Source organism: Mesoplodon mirus (assembly GCF_964341445.2).
Source record: "Mesoplodon mirus genome assembly, chromosome: 19".
In the NCBI taxonomy this organism is placed as follows: Eukaryota; Metazoa; Chordata; class Mammalia; order Artiodactyla; family Ziphiidae; genus Mesoplodon; species Mesoplodon mirus.
The window spans coordinates 15,207,095-15,226,162 of NC_138995.1; the positions used below are offsets into that span (position 1 = coordinate 15,207,095).

At 50.6% G+C, this 19,068-nt stretch overlaps 1 protein-coding gene across 1 annotated transcript; it reads left to right on the forward strand.

Moving 5' to 3' along the window:
- The first annotated feature begins 29 nt into the window (after nucleotides 1-29).
- DHX38 (DEAH-box helicase 38) lies at nucleotides 30-17,906 on the forward strand. Its single transcript, XM_082606779.1, has 27 exons — nucleotides 30-264; nucleotides 2,299-2,640; nucleotides 3,001-3,188; nucleotides 3,860-3,964; nucleotides 4,511-4,658; nucleotides 4,802-4,920; nucleotides 5,079-5,155; nucleotides 5,602-5,757; nucleotides 6,293-6,454; nucleotides 6,664-6,771; nucleotides 7,150-7,262; nucleotides 8,728-8,865; nucleotides 9,233-9,419; nucleotides 9,562-9,747; nucleotides 10,127-10,267; nucleotides 10,602-10,712; nucleotides 10,807-10,923; nucleotides 11,089-11,196; nucleotides 11,583-11,695; nucleotides 12,414-12,622; nucleotides 12,731-12,885; nucleotides 13,291-13,446; nucleotides 13,542-13,676; nucleotides 13,867-13,992; nucleotides 14,521-14,616; nucleotides 16,040-16,161; nucleotides 17,430-17,906. The coding sequence occupies exons 2-27, from the start codon at nucleotides 2,318-2,320 to the stop codon at nucleotides 17,512-17,514; spliced, it is 3,684 nt and encodes a 1,227-aa protein (XP_082462905.1). The 5' UTR covers nucleotides 30-264; nucleotides 2,299-2,317; the 3' UTR covers nucleotides 17,515-17,906.
- Nucleotides 17,907-19,068: the final 1,162 nt, after the last annotated feature.

The window sequence follows — 19,068 nt, forward strand, 5'->3', positions numbered from 1 at the left end:
CTCGGAAGTGTCTCTGATCAGAGCCGCAGATAAAGACAGTCTAGCCTTGTAAGCATTCTATCCCGCACTAGGAACGGGCGTTTTTCGGGCTGCTCTCGATGGTATCTTTGGATGGATAGAGGGGGGCCGCGCAAAGTCTTATGGGACAATAATGGCCGCTTTCAAGGTGCGGGTTTTGGCTCTCTGAGGCGGTCTGAGCGAGGAGTGGCGGCGCCAGCGCCCCAGAATCCGGGACAGAAGGTCCCGAGAGTCGGGCTTGGTGAGGTGAGTGTCCCTTCTTCCTTTCCGACCTTTTCTTCGCCAATCGTGGCGGCTCCAAGCGGCAGATCTCGGCCCCTCGCTCAGGTTCGGGCCCAGGTTTGGAAAGTCTTGTCCCTGTCACCCAACTTGCGTTACTCACCTTAGGGATGCTGCCAAGTCCTGCAAGACCGGCCTTTCTCCTTGCTCAGGTCAGATCCAGCTTCCTGGCGTGGCCTCGCAGAAGTCCAGGGATGCTGCCCGGGGGATCACCCTGCTCACTTCCTTAGATCTTCCTATTAGCCCACTCCCAGACGGACACCGACCCCAGCAGGGCTCCTTTTGTCTTCCTCTTCTCTCTCACAGTGGTATCTCTACCAGGTGATATCTTTTACTAGAATATCAACTCCAAAAAGTTCGGGATTTTTGTCTGATTTGTTCTCTTCTTTATCTCTAATGCCCAGAACAGCGATTGGCTCACAGAAAGCACTCAGTAATTGTTGAATGAATGTATCAAGTTTTTTCTTCATTATTTTTCTTGTACCTCTTGTGGCTTCTTTGCCACTAATTATTCTTCACAAGCCAACACTTAGCTTCTTATTTACTTTTCTCAGCTGTTAGTTGTCCTGTTTGTCAGACTCCTTTTCCTGTGCTGCTGGCATCTTTCTTTGTTGTCCCTAGAAATTTCTGGCTCCCTGTTTCCTTTAATCAGTTTAAACTCATTCATTCATTTATTCCTCAAACGTTTATTTTGCTAGGCACTGGGCAAAGCAGTCAACAAGACAGACAAGGTTCTCTCTTCTGCATAAAATGACATTCTAGAAGTATATTTTCTAGTTCAGACTACTGAGCAGAGCATGTAAATCCTACCTTCCTGTTTAGATTTCCTCACATGAATATAGATGTCACCAATAGGTAGCTTTCCCTTTTCTCTTCTGCCTGATGAAATTTTTAAAAATGCAACTGTTGTTCATACTATATGTTCAGTCTGTTTAGCAATATTCTTCTATAGAGCTGTATATGTTAATTAGAGCTGGGTGAAACATTCTGGATTCTGGTGGTACCCTATCCCTTGACAGTTCTTTGCTTTACTGGCTTGTTGGAATGAGGGAAATTATTCAAGCACTCAGAATGGGATATGTTTATAAGTAGATTGTGTATAGTGGGAGGTAAAGAGGTATTTGTTATAAGTTGAGTGCCAGAAAATCCTACAGTTAACTACTTTTCAGAAATATCATTTCCTATCCTGGTGATTCTCATTAATTGTTTTTTTTTTTTTTTTGGTGAACTTGAATTGTTACTAAATAGATTTCGACTGCTGTGAGAGAAGTGTTTTCTACAAAACACAATCCATTAAAGTATGGATCACATGGATGGTAGTCTTATACATCAACAACTCTGCCATATCTGTAGTTTAAAGGTAGGGAGAGGAGGAAGAACTTGTGTAAAAAAATGGTGAGGGACCCAAATCAGTACCTTGGAGCACAGCAAGTGAAATAATGTAACGATGACATTTATGTAACTCTTCATGGTTACAGAGTGCTTTCACATACACTTTCTTGTTTGATGCTCACAGTAACTCCATGGATTAGATAGAGCAAAAAGTACTTCCATTTTGCAGGTGTAGAAATTATGCCTAACCAAAGATTAAGTTATTTGCTTACAATCATACAAGTAGAAAATGTCAACAGCCTGGGTTCTAACAGGTTTCTGATTTAAAATCTAGTGGTGTTTTCCCTAAACTCCCTTTATAGATGCCATAATGCTCTAGTAAGTGTCCCTTAGTGAGGTCTGTTCTTGCCTGGATGATACCCTCTTGGATCCTGGTGTGTGTGTGTGTATCTGTTTCTGACGTGTGTTGGGGTGGAAGTAGGAAGATCTTTTGAGATTGTCGATGACTTGATGGACAGGTCTTGGTAAGAGGTAACTAAAGGAATTCTGATCTTGAGGGGGAGGTCAACCCCCACCGAGATCCATATACCTACAGTTATTCTGGGATGTAGCAGAGCCAAGCCTTTTCCCTTCTTATGTCTGATATCAAATGGTTTGTTTTCCTTCCAGAGAAATCCCAGAGCCTGTCATGGAGGACACCAGCGAGGATGCCTCGATCCATCGATTGGAAGGCACTGATGTGGACTCCCAGGTTGGCGGTCTTATTTTCAGGACCAAAAGTGCATCTAGTGAGCAGCATGTCTTCAAGGCCCCTGCTCCCCGCCCTTCATTGCTGGGACTAGACTTGTTGGCTTCCCTGAAAAGGAGGGAGAAAGAGGAGAAGGATGATGGGGAGGACAAGAAGAAGTCCAGAATCTCTTCCTATAAGGACTGGGAAGAGAGTAAGGATGACCAGAGGGATGCTGAGGAGGAGGGCAGTGACCAGGCTGGCCACAGTAGCCGAAAAGACAGGTAAGAGCCTTTGGGTGGACTGCCCCAGAGGGAATGAAAACGGAGGCCAGAAAATAGCGTCTCATGTTCATCTCTCAGTTTTCTTGTTGAACATTTAGGACTTTATGATTTTACTATGATTCTATAACATTGAGGCTAGATAGGAATTGGTATTTTCTTCAGATCTGGGGGAAGACTCAAAGGCACCTAAAGAGTAGATGATGGAGATTAGAAGCGCTTATGGTTGTTGCCATATGCAAACCTGCCGTACCAGGGAGATAAAGTGGAAAAGGCCAGGTCGCATGTTTGACCTGGCCAAAGGTTTGGGGCAGGTTTTTCTTCCATGGATAAGCCCTTTACCAGCCGCCCTCCCTGTTTCAGACATTATCGATCTGCTCGGGTAGAGACTCCATCCCATCCTGGTGGTGTGAGTGAAGAGTTTTGGGAACGCAGTCGGCAGAGAGAGCGGGAGTGGCGGGAACATGGTGTCTACGCCTCGTCCAAAGAAGAAAAGGATCGGAAGAAGGAGAGGTCGAGGGATCGAGACTGTGACCGCAGGAGAGACAGAGGTGAACTGCCCAGCAGAGTTCCTGGTGCCTGCTAAGCACCTGAATTAACACGTCGGCCTTTTTCCTGTTGTGGGAGTTTTTATAACACCCGTTAATAAGGGAACTCCATTTTCATGTCAGCCTGGTTGGTTTTGACCCTGTTGGTATTGGGATTAGCAGGCAGTTTAAGAAAAGAGCTGTTACTTGCAACATAGCTGCTTTGCTTGAGTGTGTGGTCCCCATTTTATCCTGAAAATTGGTGATAAAGGTGAAAATGGGTAATATGTTTGAGAAATCAGTTGACACTAGTGTTGGCGAGAGAAAAAGGACGGTGCTGTGGAGCAAAGCTAGACATAAAATCCAGTACTGGCTTTCCTCAGCGTTGTTTGAGTTCTGTAGCTGGTAGGCTTGTAACTATTAAATAACTATTCATTATAGACTTGTAACTATTCTTTTTTGAATTCTTGCAGGAAAATAACTGTTACTGTGAGTTTGAAACTTTCTAGCCAGTAACTAATTTTTGTCCTTGAAAGAATGGGGATTTGTGAGTTTCAGGAGCCCATGGATCGCATTAGAGCAGTGAGGTTGCACCTGTGAGTGAGTGGGGAGGCCTGTCCTTTCTCTAGGGTGAAGATGGGTGGAAGTCAGGATGGGACACCTGTTTTCTAAACTCTGCCGGTGACTCCTCACAGATGAGCGGGATAGAAACAGGCACGGCAGCAGGTCGGAGCGAGATGGAGGGTCAGAGCGCGGCGGCAGAAGAAACGAACCCGAGAGCCCCCGACACCGGCCTAAAGGTAGTCTGAGCTGTTGCTTGTGGTCGTTTGTGAGAGCCCAGTGTATGAGAGGCAGGGTGAGTGACTCTCATCCTCAGTGGAACTGTGTTGGAATTCCTGATTCCACCATGAATTTCTGGAAATACTTGGTTCTGAGTCAGTTGATTCAGTTGGGAAGGCCGTGGACTTCTCTGGGGAGACAGATATGCTCCCTTAACATGATTTGCCCGTTTGCTGAGTGGCCAGTTTTCCAAATGGTAGGAAAGACTAGGGAGCTGGGGGTCGGTGGGGTAGGGGCAGAAGAAGGTTTTAATACAAAGAAATATGTACATTCAAGAGGGATGTGCTGCAGAGATAAACGGGACATTCCTTAAACTGTTACGAGCACAGATGAAAACTGGACCGTTAAAATTCAGATATCTTTAAAAGCTGTCAAAACCATCTTATCCATTGCAAATAGGTGCAAAGTTTATAAATAGTAAAAGAAATTTGGTGAATTGACTTTCACCTAATGGCTCTATAGCCATGTCTTAGACGTTTCCTGTGGATATGTCTTTTGTGGCCCAGACGCAGCCACCCCTTCAAGGTCTACCTGGGATGAAGAGGACAGTGGCTATGGCTCCTCCAAGCGCTCACAGTGGGAATCGCCCTCCCCAACGCCTTCCTATCGGGATTCTGAGCGGAGTCATCGGCTGTCCAGTCGAGATAGGGACAGGTGATGTTCTGGGTGGAGCAGTCCAGGTTCTCTGGGTGGGCGGCACAGGGTGGGCGTGATTGGGGCTGGAAGGGCAGATGGTGGCTGGAGAACACATCTCAGCTTAGTGACTATTTAGTGAGGCTGGTTATACTGTTTCCCAGGTCTGTAAGGAGCAGGTACTCAGACGACACACCTCTGCCAACCCCATCCTACAAATACAATGAGTGGGCCGATGACAGAAGACACCTGGGGTCCACCCCACGTCTGTCCAGGGGCCGAGGTAAGGCAGGGTGGAAGTGGGAAGCAGGAAGCAGGGTCGCTCTTCCTGGTGGGGCTGGACAAAGCCGGGCTGGGGCTGTGCTGCTTGGCAGGTCTGTGTGAGGCCACTGGGGATGGGCTGGGACCGTGCAGACTGACCTGCTACGTGTTCTCCCGCAGGGAGACGTGAGGATGGCGAAGAAGGAATTGCATTTGACACAGAAGAGGAGCGGCAGCAATGGGAGGATGACCAGAGGGTAAAAACTACATCTTCGAGGGACTGAATGAGGGGTGGTGGCCATCTGTCGGTGAGTGGGTGACCGGGGGTGTCTGAGCACAAGCGTCATGGGTTACACTGTAGTGGAACCGGACGTTGAGCCACGTTCAGTCTCGAAACCCTGGAATATCTTTCCAGGCAAAGGCTCTGTGGTGAAACTTCTCACCAAATGCAGGTCAGACTTAACTTTTTCGGCTGTGTGCTGGTGCCACCGTGTGGTAAATGTAAGAAGTGCTGTCATGGTGGGCTGCGCTGTAAACTGTGCTTCTCTAGGTGGCTCGTCTTACAGCCTCTCTTGCGCCTCTCCCAAGGATTGCTATGCTGCACCAGTGACTTCTTACCAAACACCTCCTCCCCTTCTGGCCACGTCTTCCGCAGAAACTCGATCTGTGCCTTGTTCTTATTGCTTTGTCTCTTGTGCCGCAGCAAGCTGACCGGGACTGGTACATGATGGATGAGGGATATGATGAGTTCCACAACCCCTTGGCCTACTCCTCCGAGGACTACGTGAGGAGGCGGGAGCAGCATCTGCACAAACAGAAGCAGAAGCGCATTTCAGCTCAGCGGAGGCAGATCAATGAGGTGAGGCTGCCCACAGCACATGGAGCAGATTCAGCTGGAGAAGCGGCAGGTCACATGCACCTGCTGACGGCACGGCTTGTCTCCCCGCTGCTGAAGTCACAGACTTAGCGATTCCTCTGGAGGCAGAGGGGCGGGCAGGGAACTTATCAGTAACTTAAGAAAAACCCAACCCAAATCACGACTTCCGTCTTCTGCAGTGGTTCCTGGAGGGGTGCTGTTGATGGGAACTGGGAGGTCAGGACCCGGCTCTGCGGTGCGTCCTTTGTGTCTCTGAGCGGGGCCAGAGACAGTTGCCATTTGTGTATCCATATAGAGTTTCTGCCTTAGATATAACGGGTTGCTTCTGGGAAGAGTACTGCAGGTGATTTGGGATCAGCGATTCTTCTGTCTAAGGAGCTGCAGGGTAGAGAGGCCCGTGACATCTCCGCAGCCCCTGTGGCCCTTCCGTCAGGACCCTCTGCGTGGCCTCGCCTGGGACCTTTCAGGATGGCCTTGCAGTTGCAGTCTTAACGTGGCCTCCCCTGTGTCCTCACAGGATAACGAACGCTGGGAGACCAACCGCATGCTCACCAGCGGGGTGGTGCATCGGCTGGAGGTGGACGACGACTTTGAAGAGGACAGTGCAGCCAAGGTCCATCTGATGGTGCATAACCTGGTGCCTCCCTTTCTGGATGGGCGCATCGTCTTCACCAAGCAGGTGAGGGTCCTCTGTTGTCAGAGAGAAGAACGCTCAGAGAAGCCTGAAATGGGAAAAGAAAGAAAGGGAAAGGAAAGGAGAGGAAAAAAGCCCCATCATGATAGGAGTAGGGTAGCAACCCTTCATTTACTAGGGCCAGTACGAAGTGGACCTTTGTGTTGAGTTTAATGGTCAGCACAGAATTTCTCTTTTTCCTCAACCTCCTGCAGCCAGAGCCTGTGATTCCAGTCAAGGACGCCACTTCTGACCTGGCCATTATCGCTAGAAAAGGCAGTCAAACAGTGCGGAAGCACAGGGAGCAAAAGGAACGCAAAAAGGTTGGTTTCTCGTCTTCTAGGACCAGAGAGTATCTGCCTATTTTTCTGTTTTTTTGTTTTTGTTTTTCTTCTTTTTAAAGATCACGTTCCACCTCACAGGTAGGGTTCCTATTGGCAGTTAGAGGAAACTCATAGAGCAAGAAACAGCCCTTGTGGGAGGGTATTGCATTCCTCCTCCAGGGCCTCAGTTAAGATAATCCGGGGCCTGGTGTCTCAGGAGCTTCAGGCATAAGATTGGGAGGCACGGCTTGGTGCCTCTGCTGCCTTGTGGGAATTTACTGCCTGCTAGATGAAGCCTGTTGTCAGATGGGATTGATTTTCTGTGGACCACAGTTGTGCCACGGGATGGAGCAGGTTGACTTTTTGTGTCTTTTTCAGGCTCAACACAAACACTGGGAACTGGCTGGAACCAAACTGGGAGATATAATGGGTGTCAAAAAAGAGGAAGAGCCGGATAAAGCTCTGACAGAGGACGGTAAAGTGGACTACAGGTAGGAGTCTCGCCAGCAGCGGGTGTCTCTGAAGATGGGGCCTCAAGGGGTCCGATAGGATTCGTCACTCACGAATAGGAAAATGATGTCATTTTGAGTCTCTGGTCCCTTCCTCCTGGTCTTTTCAACTTTTCTGAGATAACATTCCTACTGTCGCCCCTGATACTGCAGGAGCTTCTTCTGTGCCAGGCAGCACCACAGAATTCAACAGATATTGTCATTGGATTCTCATGACAGTCCCATGGGACAGGTGTAATCTTTCCCATTTTTCATGTGCGTAGGATGAGGTCCAGGGAGGTTAAGTAACTTGTTTGAGGTCACCCAGCTAGTAACTGGTGGAGTGAGGATCGCACCCAGACAGTCTCGTTTCAGAGCCCACACTCTTAGCCACTCTGCTAGAGTGCCTTTCAGATGCTCAGTGTGGGAGAGTGTGCCTTGCACCCTTAGATTTTAGTTCAATCTAAGGAAGAACTATTTTTAACAGAGATTTGAAAGTAGAAAGGGTTGTCTTCTCAGGTAGTGACTTCCCCACTCATAGAGGTATTTAAGCAGATGTTGGATAACTGCTTATTGGGCTTTCCTCATTGTGTAGGTGGCTGAACTCAAATGTCCCTTCTGAATCTCAGTGAACACTCTGAAATCCTACAAAACTGTCATCTGAGTTAATAATTCTCTATAACCCTGTGAGAAGTGAGAAGTTGGTGCTATTGATCAGCACTTGTTAGTTTCTAGTTAATTTAATCCCATAGGTGTTCATTGTTAGCTGACCGGGAGTGACTGGGATGTTAGAAACAGGAAGCTTGACAGAGCGTGGGCTCAATCTGTTGGAGGAAAAGTCTCTTGGGGAAGGGATGAGTGGAGACTGTAGACTAATGTAGGTAAGGTAGGACTGGTTCCTTTTGCGCTCTGCAGCCTGGGGATGTACGTGTGTTGGATACTTGAGCGCTTTCAGTGGAAGCTGTAGGTAAACATCAAGTGGGATTGTTCTCACAGTTCTTTAAAAATAAAGCCTTATGGACTCTGCTGTCCCACCAAGAGGTGGGAGGGAGTCTGACCTTGGTCATGACTGTAACCACAACTCCTCCTTTCAGCCTGTTAAGTGTGGTGCTGACATTGCCCAGGGTTGTTCCATATAAGGTAATGACCTGTGGATTTCAGCTCCTCTTCTGGCTGAAGTCTTTCAGGGCAGAGGATTTGCCACTGGCTAATCTGTAGCTCCTCTGAGCCCTCTGCAGCTGTCTGTCCTGGGGGCGTTGAGCAGGTTTTGGATGATGGATTCTCAGACAGCAGTCTGGTCTCTTAGGCCAGAGGAGATGAGCAGCACCTGGCAGCTCTAGCGTCTCACAGATACACTGCATATTTGAAGCAGTGCTCACTTCTGGGTGTAGGAAGCAGGGCAGTCACCCAGTCAGGAGAGAAGATGTGGGAAACGGTGCAGGGCGCTTAGGCTGCTGTGTGTCCTCAGGACAGAGCAGAAGTTTGCAGACCACATGAAGAAAAAGAGCGAAGCCAGCAGTGAATTCGCAAAGAAGAAGTCTATTCTGGAGCAGAGGCAGTACCTGCCCATCTTTGCTGTGCAGCAGGAACTGCTCACGATTATCAGGTAACTGCGTCCACCCCGGGTCGGGATTCCACTGTTGAATCAGGTGTCCCATTTTCTCCTGTGTGTACTCTGTAGCTCTTTTTCTCTTGGGTATGACATCTGATGGAGAAGGGAAAGGATTTTTTCCCTTCACCTGGGTGCCCTGGGCTACCCTGCTTGAAGTAAGCAAGATGGCATCGTTTTGTTTCAGTTCATTTGTTTAAACCATACTGTCTTCCAGACTTTTTAGAGGGTGTTTCAGTATGAGACCGTTTTCCCAGGGAAATCCTCCTCCCTGCGCAGGCACACTCCTTGGATAGCCGCAGGTGGGGGTAGGAGGTGGCCTTCCACTCGGGCTGATTCACCCTTTATCTTCTCTTCCTTGCAGAGATAATAGTATCGTGATCGTGGTTGGGGAGACAGGCAGTGGTAAGACCACTCAGCTGACCCAGTACCTGCACGAAGATGGTTACACGGACTATGGGATGATCGGGTGCACCCAGCCCCGCCGTGTGGCTGCCATGTCGGTGGCCAAGAGAGTCAGTGAAGAGATGGGGGGCAACCTTGGTGAGGAGGTGAGTGGGCGCAAGGGCTGAACTGAGTTCTTGCCCAGTAGCTTCTGTCATTTGGGCTGATCTGCTGAGGCCTGGACCCAGCTCGGGGTGTGCAGTGGCGACTGGGCGCCCAGAGCTTCTGAGCGGTCTCTCTGGCCTCCAGGTGGGTTATGCCATCCGTTTCGAAGACTGCACTTCAGAAAGCACCTTGATCAAGTACATGACTGATGGGATCCTGCTGCGAGAGTCCCTCCGGGAAGCAGACCTGGATCACTACAGCGCGATCATCATGGATGAGGCCCACGAGCGCTCCCTCAACACCGACGTGCTCTTTGGGCTGCTCCGGGAGGTGAGGGCTGCGGGTCCAGCCTCTGTGCCTGTGGGGCTTGGACCACCGCCCTGCCAGGAGTTAGTGGCGAGGCACTCCAGGCGGGCTGGGGTCTAGCCTGGGGAAGCTGAGGGGGTCTTTGACAGGCTGAGTTGCCCCTGAGGCCCTTGGCTGCGGGTTCAGACCTGGTGGTGGTTTACTCTGTTCTTGCTCAGCTGAGTGACTCATGGTTCTCCTGGCTGTGGCTCCACGGCTTCAGTTCAGGATTGTTATGAATCTAATGAGCCATCCGTCAGCTTTGACTTATGTTTCATTTGGTAGTGATGCCGATGAGACTAGAGGGCAGAAGCCAAGGGTCCCAAAACTGTGGGGAAAGCCTCTGACTGACTTCTTCTATTAGGTGGTGGCTCGGCGCTCAGACCTGAAGCTCATTGTCACATCGGCCACCATGGATGCAGAGAAATTTGCTTCCTTTTTTGGGAATGTCCCCATCTTCCACATCCCTGGTCGTACCTTCCCTGTTGACATCCTCTTCAGCAAGGTACTGAGGCCCTGTTTTGGAACTGACCTGAACTTTGTTGAGGAGCTGGTTGGGGGATGTGGAGTGGCACACTGAGTCGGAAGAGGTTTTGTGGGGACCCTGGGAGCCTGCAGCTATAGGGCTTGAAGGCGAAGGACTGTGCTCTGGGGAGGTTTCGCTTGATTGTTTCTTTGGAGTGGACGCGCAGGGCTCAGGGAGGGCCGTCAGGCCCGTCTGCAGGTGCGGCAGCCCTGAGAGTTCATCGGCTCTAGCCCCTGACCAGGAACTGGGTCGCCAGTTCCCAGTGGGGGCTTGGCCTGCATTCCCTCTGACGGTGTCCCTCACTGGTTTGCAGACCCCCCAGGAGGATTATGTGGAGGCAGCAGTGAAGCAGTCTCTGCAGGTGCATCTGTCGGGGGCCCCTGGGGACATCCTTATCTTCATGCCTGGCCAAGAGGACATTGAGGTGCGTGCCTCAGTCATGACTGGGATGAACGGGTGTGTCCTTCGTGTGAGAACTGGGGGATCTGGTATCTCACAGCTCCTCTCTGTGCCCTCAGGTGACCTCAGACCAGATTGTGGAGCATCTGGAAGAACTGGAGAACGCGCCCGCCTTGGCTGTGCTGCCCATCTATTCCCAGCTGCCTTCTGACCTCCAGGCCAAAATCTTCCAGAAGGTGAGATTGGTCCCCACCTTGGGATTCCCCCAGACTCCCCCAAAGGAGGGCAAGAGGGAGGGTGTTACTTTTCTGGCACGGGTGGGGTGTACTTTTCTCCTTGTGGGGTTTTTCCTACCTGAAGGCCTACAGCCTTCCCACCATGAGTGTCCTGTCCGGCTCCAGGCTCCGGATGGCGTTCGGAAGTGTATCGTCGCCACCAACATTGCTGAGACCTCTCTGACTGTCGATGGCATCATGTTTGTTATCGATTCTGGTTATTGTAAATTAAAGGTAAGAGGAGACACAGGCACCGGGGTCCTGGGCCCTCACCCAAAGCTAACTCAGCCAAGGGGGTGGGAAGGCAGGCCCTGGGTCCTTGGCCCTCAAACGACGATTGCTCATGGAAGTGGTGGTGGTGTTTATTGAGTGCTGGTTTTGCCATGTGCTTGATTCATTCCATCCTTGTGATAACTCAAGGTAGACAGTTTACATAGCTCGATAGAGATTGCGGAGCTGGTGTTTAGGGAAAATTTCTTGAGGTTCCTGGTTCTGAAAGATGGCTGCTTACATCGCTTCATTCTGTGATGTGTAGCAACCAGGGTTTGTGTTTGTCTCAAGCCTGCCTTCCTTTCCCCCCTCACTCTGTCCTTAGTCAGGTCTTTGCTGTCCCCTCCTAGGTCTTCAACCCCAGGATTGGCATGGATGCTCTGCAGATCTACCCCATCAGCCAGGCCAATGCCAACCAGAGGTCGGGGCGAGCCGGCAGGACGGGCCCAGGTCAGTGTTTCAGGTAGGAGCCCTGTGCTAGCCTGCTTTCTGGGGTGGAGCCCCAGCTGGGGTGGGAAGGCTTGGACTGTGATCCTGCAGAGAGGTGATCCCTGAGGCCGGGAACCAGTGGTGGGGCTGCCACTTGTTGGTTCTCTCATCACATGCTGCTGAGTGGAAGAAGCTGCCTTCCCAGGCAGCCCTGAAGTCTGAGCAGCCTTGGGTTTTAGGAAGACCTGTGTTGAAGGTATCTGCAGCGGATGACCAGTGATTACAGTGGGCCTCCTCCCAGAAGATAAATGTGAACAAATTACAGCACCGGTTCTTTTTTTCCTCCTCCAATTACTCTCTCTCTCTTTTTTGTTCCAATTTGTAAAAATAATGTATTAACTATAGAAATTCAGAAAATCTAGAAAAATATAAAGAAAAAAAATCCCAGCCATAATTCTAGTCCCAGGCTCATTGGTTCCAGAAATGAAACAAGTACATAGGAGACTCCACCAGAATGGTGAATTGGCAGGACTGAGTTTTGAGTAGGTGGAGATTTGTGATTGTAAGGGAAAGGGGGAGGTGGGGGGAAGAAATGAGGACTTCTCCTCCTTACCTGTGGCTTTCATCTGCACTGGCTCTTCTGGGTGCACAAGCCCAGTGTTGGTCCCTGTGTAGACAGCCCGGCATATTTGAGGGGCTCAGCCGGGCAGCATGGTGGGAAGTGCGGCAGGACTGCGTCTTCTCCCCCGCAGGCTCTACACCCAGAGCGCCTACAAGAATGAGCTCTTGACCACCACGGTGCCTGAGATCCAGCGGACCAACCTGGCCAACGTGGTGCTGCTGCTCAAGTCCCTGGGGGTGCAGGACCTGCTGCAGTTCCACTTCATGGACCCGCCCCCGGAGGACAACATGCTCAACTCCATGTATCAGCTCTGGATCCTCGGGGCCCTGGATAACACAGGTGCTGTGGCCCCGGGAGCCGGGCAGGGCCCCATGGGCTCTGGCGCCTGGGTTCTCCCTCTTATGGCACTGTGTCCACTGACAGTGCGGATTTACTCCTCTCTCCCAGGTGGTCTGACCTCGACCGGGCGGCTGATGGTGGAGTTCCCGCTGGACCCGGCCCTGTCCAAGATGCTCATCGTGTCCTGTGACATGGGCTGCAGCTCCGAGATCCTGCTCATCGTGTCCATGCTCTCGGTCCCAGCCATCTTCTACAGGCCCAAGGTGGGTGATGCTGTCCGGCTCCTCCCCTCCCAGGGGTCTCGGGAGGTTATGGGCTCAAGGAAGGTTGAGGGAGGGGGGGTAGTTTCTCTCTGTGTTGTTAAGACAGAGTGGAGGGAGGGGCAGGAATCAGTTTCCAAAGAGTGGTTTTGCTGTTTTATGTTAAGCCGGTTGGGGTAGGGGAAGGGATGGGCTAGATCCATGGTTCTCAGGGAGTGTTTTGCAGTTTTTTCTAGGATGGCTGTGCCTGAGCCCTCACATTTTAGAATAAATATTTTGTTGTAAACTAATTTATTTTTCCTATATTGGCAGGGCACTATGTTGATGTGTTTTTAGGTGTGGTGAGGGTAGATGATAGTGTGAGATAGCTCCTCTCATTGGACCTGGACTTCCCTTTTTCCTTCCTAGGGCCGAGAGGAGGAGAGCGATCAAATCCGGGAGAAGTTCGCAGTCCCTGAGAGTGACCATCTGACCTACCTGAACGTCTACCTGCAGTGGAAGAACAACAATTACTCTACCATCTGGTGTAACGATCATTTCATCCATGCCAAGGCCATGCGGAAGGTGGGGGCAGTGGCCGAGACAAGCAGCATGTTGGGAGGAGGGTTGGGATGCAGGGAAGGAGGGCTCCGTCCTTGTTCACCTGTGTCCTGCTCTAGGTCCGGGAGGTGCGGGCTCAGCTCAAGGACATCATGGTGCAGCAGCGGATGAGCCTGGCCTCGTGTGGCACCGACTGGGACATTGTCAGGAAGTGTATCTGTGCTGCCTATTTCCACCAGGCAGCCAAGCTCAAGGTGAGCCCAGTGGAGCTATGGCCCCTCTGGGCCTGATACTTCTTTCGAGGGCAGAGGTCTCCTGTCTCATTGTACAGTCCTGCAGATCTGGGCTTCCCCCAGAAGCCTGTGTCAAGACAGTATTGGACTGGGTAGCTGCCCAGATGTGCAGTGTTTTGCTGTGTAGCCACCTGTTGCATCTCTTCCCTAGGGAATCGGGGAGTATGTGAATATCCGGACAGGCATGCCCTGCCACCTGCACCCCACCAGCTCCCTCTTTGGAATGGGCTACACCCCAGACTACATTGTGTATCACGAGTTGGTCATGACCACCAAGGTGAGTCTTTTCCAAGGCAGCTTGCGTGACTGTAGGCCCACTTGGCTGGGCCAGGCCTTTGTAATAACCCTTTGCCGCCTTCTGGGATGGGTTTTGAGCTTGGGAGGCTTAAGGCTACATGCGTTGCTTGGAGGGAAATTAAGGTTGGTTTTCAGTTGGGGGTTTGGGGAAGTTTATATAGATACACAGTTAACCTCTAGATTCCAGTGGCCTCGGCTGTGCCAGCAGGATTGTTTCCTCCTTGCTGCCTGGGACAAGCAAGCCCTTTTGGTGTTGTTAGAAGGGTTTTCTGAGGGGCTGGGCCTTTTCTGTTGGACAATAGGGGCCTTTTTCTCAAGCATGGAGGAATTTGGATGGGAGAAGGGATTAGAATCCCAGTGTCTGTGGCTTTCCCTTGCCTTTTTCAGCCTCACAGGGCTAGGGGTAGCCCCTTTCCACATAGCTCCTAATTGTGGGACTGCCCTGGGAGGGACAGCTCAAAGCATTGGTCCTTCTGTGACCACCGCTTTGTGGCCCTTCTGCCTGCAGGAGTACATGCAGTGTGTGACTGCTGTGGATGGAGAGTGGCTGGCAGAGCTGGGCCCCATGTTCTACAGCGTGAAACAGGCAGGAAAGTCTCGGCAGGTAAGGATCCTGTGCTTTTCTATGGAGGATGTTTGTCTCTGGGATCCGTTTTCCCCTCAGCCTGGTATTAAAGACACATCATCATCTGGCTTCCCTTCACTTCTCTGTCAAACATAAAAGTTGTGATCCAGGCAGGTTAGTCTGTCTGATCTCCCCCCACCCACTCCATTTGCTTGGTCTGCTGAGCCTTAAAAAAAAGACAACTTATTATTGAAAGTCCAAATACTCATAAAAGTGGACAAAAACAGTATAATGAGCCACGAGTTCTTCACTTAGCTTCCATAATTATCAACATTCTGCCCAACCTTGTTTCTCTTATTCCCACCCCGCTCCATACATACTGAGTTTTTTCCTGGAATATTTTAAAGCATACCTCAGACATTGTATTTTTTCACCCATAAATACTTGAATATACGTGTGTCTCTAAAAGGACTTTCAAAAATTAAAACATAACCTCCGTGCAAATCTTACTCGACAGAATTAATCCTTAACGTTGCTGAAGTCTCCAGTTCTTATTTATGTTTCCTTTTTTATTCCAAAGATAAGTTTTTTATAATTGATTTGCTTGAATTCAGATCCAGGCGTTGAAATTTGTCATTATATATATTAAGTCTTTTATTCTGGAACAAGCTCTGCCCCCACTTGTTTTTTATGGCATTGACTTATTGGAGAAAACAGGTTGGTCATCTTGTAGAATGTTCCACGTTCTGTTTTGAGCTGATTGCTTCCTCAAGGTATTTAACTTTTGCCTCTATCCCGTGTGCTTTCTGTAAGCTAGTCATTAATCTAAAGCCTTGGTTAGATTCAGATTCAGCTGTTTTGGGTAAGGATGCATAAATGCATGTGGTGCTGTGAACCTCCTTCTAGATCCAGTCAGGAGGCACATAAGGTCTGGTGGTGCCACTTTCGAAGACACTAAGATTGCTCAGTGGTCCCACCTGACCCTCCGTTAAAAATTCTCTACCTACTTCTTGGTCTCCTAACACTCTTGGTGTCCACTGGTGGCCACCAGCTGGATGTAGGGCTGCAGAATGCTGTGGACTTTAGCTTTCCCCCTTCTCAGCATAGTCGTCCCCACGCCGGGCCCGCACACATCTTCCTATATCTGTCCCCTCCAGCCAGATGTCATGTCTTCTCTATTTCCTGTACTTCCTGGCATGGTTATGAACTTGGTTAGAGCATGTAAGCACTTAGCAAATTGAGTGGAGGCTGAGGCATGACAGGGTGAGGACTCAGTCATCCAATGTCTGTCTTGGATCAGTGAGAAAAGCAGGCCTCAGTGCTGGGGCAGGGAGCTGTGTGTCCCTGCCTTTGGGAGCTGGCAAGGTCTACCCAGCACCTGGCTTGCAGCAGGGAGATGGGTGCAGGCCGGCCCTCCTCACCCGCCAATCCCCAGTGACCCCAGTACCTCTCCCTTCTCTAGGAGAACCGCCGACGGGCCAAAGAGGAAGCCTCTGCCATGGAGGAGGAGATGGCACTGGCCGAGGAGCAGCTGCGGGCCCGCCGGCAGGAGCAGGAAAAGCGCAGCCCCCTGGGTAGTGTCAGGTGAGCTGTGGTCTCGGGACTCTTGTCCTGATGGAGCCCACCAGCTGGACTGACCAGGCCCTGAGGCAGGGTTGCAATTTAAGAGAGGTTAAATGTGCAGAGGTGAATTGGTGACAAGTTGACTGTGGTCACGTGGAGACGGGAGGGGTTTCGGACATACTTTCAAGGGGTGGTAATACAGCTGCAACTCCTGGTTGTTGTTTGTTATGTTGTGATGGGGCCCAAGGTGGGCTGGAGCGGCAGAGTAGGTCTCACAGCTCTACCAGCAGGCTAGGGCTTGGACACCACAGTGGAGAGGCAAGGCGGAGAGAGCCTTGGGCACCTGCGTCTGCCCTGGTGCCTAGAGTTAGACCGCACAGGTGAAGGGCACAGTCTCTGCAAGACTGCCCTCACCTCAGTCACCACCTGAAAGTTGGGGGGTACCCAGGGTCACCCTCATTTCTCACCAACTTGTTACAAATTTGGGGATCCCCATGGACTCCCTCAGGTTTGATAATTTGCTAGAACACATCGCAGAACTCAGGAAAGTACTATACATATTACAGTTTTATTATAGCAAAAGGACACAGAACCAGCCAAAGGGAGAGATGTATAAAGTGAGGTCTGAGAGGGTCTTAGATGTGAAGTCTTCCATTGTCCTTGGGGTCATGTTACCCTCCTGGCACATTACACAGAGTATTGTCACCAGGGAAGCTCACCCGAGCTTTGGTGCCCAGAGTTTTATTGGGCAGGACCCATGTGTTGACTTAGTCTCCAACCCCTTTTCCCTCCCCAGAGGCTCGGCTAATAGCACGAGGCTCAAAGCACAGCCCTCTAATCACAGGGCAGCCACCATCCTGAGTCATCTCATTTGCATAAACTATCAGATGTGGTCCACCGTGAATAACAGAGACACTCCAGTCCCTTGGGAAATTCCAAGGGTCTAGAGATACTTCCAGGAACGGGGGACAAAGCCCAGCCACAGCTGGAGTGGCGGCCTGGTGAGGTGGAAGGAAGACTACCTCCATAGCTCACCTAGGGGATATGAATGGAATTGTTAAAAAATCTCATAACCTGCCTCAGTGGATATCAGAAAGAGGTGCTATCTCATCCTGCTCCCGATCACAAATAGGGAAGGCAGGGGGAGTGGAAGTGTGCTAGGGGAGGAGACACTGCAGCCCCAAAGCCTGCTCACACACAGAAGCAGCAAGACCTCAGGCTCATCCTCCTGTGTGTCCTGGCCGGAGTGAGCAGCAGTGCGATTCCTAACCCCTCTTCTGTGTCTCCAGGTCTACAAAGATCTACACCCCAGGTCGGAAAGAGCAAGGGGAACCCATGACCCCTCGCCGCACACCAGCCCGCTTTGGCCTCTGAGCTGAGGCTGTCCCTGGAGAGGAGGGGGGCCAGGTGTTGAGTCCTGAGCCCCATGGCTGGAGCGCCCAGGCCTGCCGACAAAACCGTTTCATCTGTGTGCTTTCATTTGTGTACATCATGGCCCTGGGGGCACCTGTTGAGGCCAGGCTCTGCCATGGAGGAGGTGGGAGTTTCTCGGTGCAGGCGCGGGGCCGCAGAGCAGCTGTCAGGACCACGAGAGGTGGCCGGACCCACCATATTCAAATAAACTGTCCCCGGGACACTTGATATATAAATGACATGGCTGTGACTATGTTTTTTAAAATTCTTGTGTAAAACAGCACAACAGACCTAGGGGGAATTATAATTTGGTTATAATTCAGGATTTGGAAATAAATTTATTGTTTGTAAAATGTTATTGTATTTCTGACTCTTCTTTTCCCCTGACTGCCCTAAATCACACATTAGACAACAGGCAGAACGCTGACTTTCCTTGGATGGATCCTTCTAGAACCTTACCTCGCCCTTATTTCTGTTCTCCAGGCAGTGCCTCTTAGAGGAGGGGTTGATGGGGTGGGACTCAGCTGACAGGGAAGGAGAATGGCCTGGGGCACCAGCACCTGGCAGGGCTGGGGCAAGGCTGGCCACGATGGCCGGGAAGTGGGAGGAAGGTGAGCAGCCGCGCACCCGCTGTCCTTTCCCGTGGGCAGGTTGGCTGCTCTATTGCTCAGAATGGCCAGTTTCTACCATTATGTGTTGTCTATTCATGGAAAATAGTGTAAAATGTTGCTTATCGGTTTTCACGTAAAAGATGATGCTTACACTAGAATCACTAGTCTTTTCTGTTGTTAAGCAGCCTCAACAGTCTGCTGAGGCGACGTCTAGTGAGGCACATGTGGCATACACAGATGCCACAAAATAAGTGGGGAGGCTCCCCGCCCCCAGCAGCTGTACCCGAATCTGTTTTGGCTTCTGGACTTCTGCCCAAGAATCTGTTTGCACTTCTGTCTCCAATGCTTTCTTTTTAGCTATGGACCCTTTCCATTCAGATCTACCTTCAAGTTCCTTCCAGCTTCAATATTCTGATTTAATACTCTGCTTTTCACCATCTCTTCCTCAGATGATAATTGATTCTTTTTCTAGAGGTACAAAAGCGTTTCTTGGCAACGACCCGGAGGTGGATTCCTGAGACTGGTTTTCAGATTTGGTGTGAGAGAACAGTAAGGTTGTTGAACTGGACAGGGGTCCACTGCCTTGCTCTCAGCCATGTGCATCTACCCTTTAATGCCTACTTGAGAGGAGCAGGATACTTTAGACATCTTAGAAATATCAGCAGTTGAGGGTCTCAGGCTGAGATAGGGGGCTCATTCTGGGGATCCCAGGGCTAGCTTGCTGGCCCCTGCCTATGGCAGGAAGCTTCCTCATATGGGCTGTGCAGAGGAGGCTCAAAGGCAGGTGTACGTGGCCACATGGTGGTTCTAGGGAGCTCCCCCTTCCCTTTAGTAAGGCAGTGGCTGGGGTTTGTTATGGGTTCCTTTAGCTCAGGGGGAGAAGAATTATGCTCTAGGTGGGTAG

Coding starts and splice junctions, on each gene's coding strand:
- DHX38 (XM_082606779.1), top strand. CDS start 2,318: ATGGAGGACACCAGCGAGGATGCCTCGATCCATCGATTGGAAGGCACT. Junction 6,455..6,663: donor GCATCGTCTTCACCAAGCAG/GTGAGGGTCCTC, acceptor AACCTCCTGCAG/CCAGAGCCTGTGATTCCAGT. Junction 10,924..11,088: donor AGGCCAAAATCTTCCAGAAG/GTGAGATTGGTC, acceptor GTCCGGCTCCAG/GCTCCGGATGGCGTTCGGAA.